Source organism: Tupaia chinensis, unplaced genomic scaffold (genome assembly GCF_000334495.1).
Source record: "Tupaia chinensis unplaced genomic scaffold, TupChi_1.0 Scaffold000221_1, whole genome shotgun sequence".
NCBI lineage: Eukaryota > Metazoa > Chordata > Mammalia > Scandentia > Tupaiidae > Tupaia > Tupaia belangeri.
Window position 1 is genome coordinate 1,245,600 of NW_006159696.1, and position 2,177 is coordinate 1,247,776.

At 64.8% G+C, this 2,177-nt stretch overlaps 1 protein-coding gene across 1 annotated transcript in view; it reads right to left on the bottom strand.

The window, feature by feature from the left end:
• Positions 1-1,368: 1,368 nt before the first annotated feature.
• Positions 1,369-2,177, bottom strand: part of ZNF488 (zinc finger protein 488) — a 2,749-nt gene continuing 1,940 nt past the window's right edge. Inside the window, exon 4 of the mRNA XM_006147761.1 lies at positions 1,369-2,156. Within this exon, the coding sequence (XP_006147823.1) occupies positions 1,375-2,156 (782 nt within the window). The 3' untranslated portion in view covers positions 1,369-1,374. The remainder of the gene's footprint in view (positions 2,157-2,177) is intronic.

The window sequence follows — 2,177 nt, forward strand, 5'->3', positions numbered from 1 at the left end:
GGAGAGGAGGAAGGGGGGGGGTCGGAGCAGGCCAGGTTGGAGGTGCTGCTGCCTGGGCGGGGTGGGTGCAAAGCGGATTCGGAGGAGGCCCGCCGAGAGCCTCATCAGCTCCACCTGGTTCCTCCCCAACCACAGCTCTGTGCAGAGGCCACAGGGGAGGGCTGGAAACTGCAGGTCAAAGGAACCGTCCTGAGAATGAGTGGGAATCGTGAGTGGGAACGAACTACACTGGCTCAGAAACTCCCGCCAAGGGCTCTCATGGAGACCAGCTGGCCCGAGGCCCACGCAGCCTGTGTCTGCGTGACTGGGAGCAAGCCCGGGTGAGGACGGGAACCGTGGACAGAAACTCAGCAGGCAGGCATCAAACGGTCCTGCGTTCTCGCAGTCCTCGGGAGACAACAGCCTGCGGCGTTGGCACACCCCATTCCTGTGAGCTAAGGGGTGTGTGGCCGGGTGTGATCGGCCCTCCCCTCTTCACCTAGCCCCATGTGAAGAACCTCAGGCAGGAGGGAGGCTGGATTGCTGGTCCTGACTCTTTGCCCTCCTGTAATGGGAGTCAGTCCTTGCCCTCGTCACGGCTTCCCCGAGAACGGCATGCATGTTTTCACTCCTTCTCTTTGGACCTGGCCATGGAACTCATATTGGCTGAGGGGACACTCACAAGGGGATCCCAGCAAAGCCTGAAATGGGGTGTGCACACTGGCATAACCAGCCTGCCAGCCCCAGAAGAGCACAGCTTTGAACCACAACTGCAACCTGGAGCCCAGCCCAGGCCCGCTCACCCCAGCTGGCCCACGGCGCCACATCGAGGCCAAGAGGCTTTGGTGGCTTGCCACAGAGACTCAGGAAAGAGCTGAGCAGTGCAGACAGCGATGGGGCCCCATCCCGCCGGGAGCCTGCTTTCCCAGGCAGCTAACTGGCCGCTTCTCACACCCTCCACGCACCTTGGATGACGCCCCACGGCAAAGGCTTCTCGTCCCCACTTGACAGAGCGGGAACCGGCAGGTAAAGCACGGTCCCAGCCCACGACCAGCACGTGAGACAGCCCAGGAGGGTCCAGGCCAGCCTTTCCCCAGAGCCTGTGCTGTGCCAACCTGGCTTTCCCGGGGCCAGAAGGAATGTGGAGGGGGCGGCACCCTGTGGGAGTGGGCTGGTCCCACCACCTGGCACCAGCCAAGGGCAGCATTTCTTGAAGAAAGGCCTTCATTTCCTTCGGTCCATCACACAGGCTTGGCCGTCTAGATGACCGAGCTGGGCACCGGTAGCCGCTAAAGGTGATGGCCTTGCAGACGGTGGTCCCGGCCCCCCAAAGGAGCCCCTCGCTCCCCACAGGTCGCTGGCCGTCACTCCTGGCCGTTGCTCCGGGGTCACCTATTAGCTGTGAGAGCTCATGTGCCGGGAGAGGTGGTGGCGCTCCCGGAAATACTCGTGGCAAACCGGGCAGCTGAGGGCCTCCTCTCTCATCTTCTTTGAGCGCGGGTCCGGCCCCACCTGCTCCTTCTTGTGGTGGGACCGCATGTGGAAGACCAGGTCGGACGTCAGGCGGAAGGAGAGGCTGCACTTGGCGCACCAGTTCTGGGTGGGCAAGCCCAGGGAGGACAGCGTGGGAGGCAGGAGGGCCCACGAGGTGGTGGGCGATGACAAAGGGGAGGACAGCTGGGCCTCGGCACACTCCAGCCACAGCGTGGGGGCACCCCGGAAGGCAGCACAGGGCAGAGCGTTCTGAGGCAGCATCCGCACATTCCAGAAATCAGCCGCGGACAGCTTGCAATTCGAAAGTCGCCCCCAACAGGGGAGGTCTGCAGAGCTGATGAGCCCTGACAGGCCCCGCAGGGCCTCTGCAGACTCACTCGCCTGGAAGGTGGGGCTCAGCCCAGGCCTCTCCGCCAGTCGCTTGGCTGGTTTGCTGAAGGCGCTTCTCTCCCCCCCCCCCCCCCCGCCACTCCACACAGAAAAGACCGTGCTGCCTGCTGGGTCCCTGCGGACGTCCTGGGGCAGCTGCTGGGGGTCTGGCCGGCCCGCAGGCCCTCCGTGCTCCCTCTCCACGGCCTGACTGCCCCCCAGCCTCTCCTTGGGCCGCCGCAGCTCCGTGAACGCACTTGGCCTCTGCTCCTCACGTGCCCTCCGGGGCAGGGGCTTGGCCCGTCCGGGCTTTGCTGTGGGTGGCCGCCCGTGCC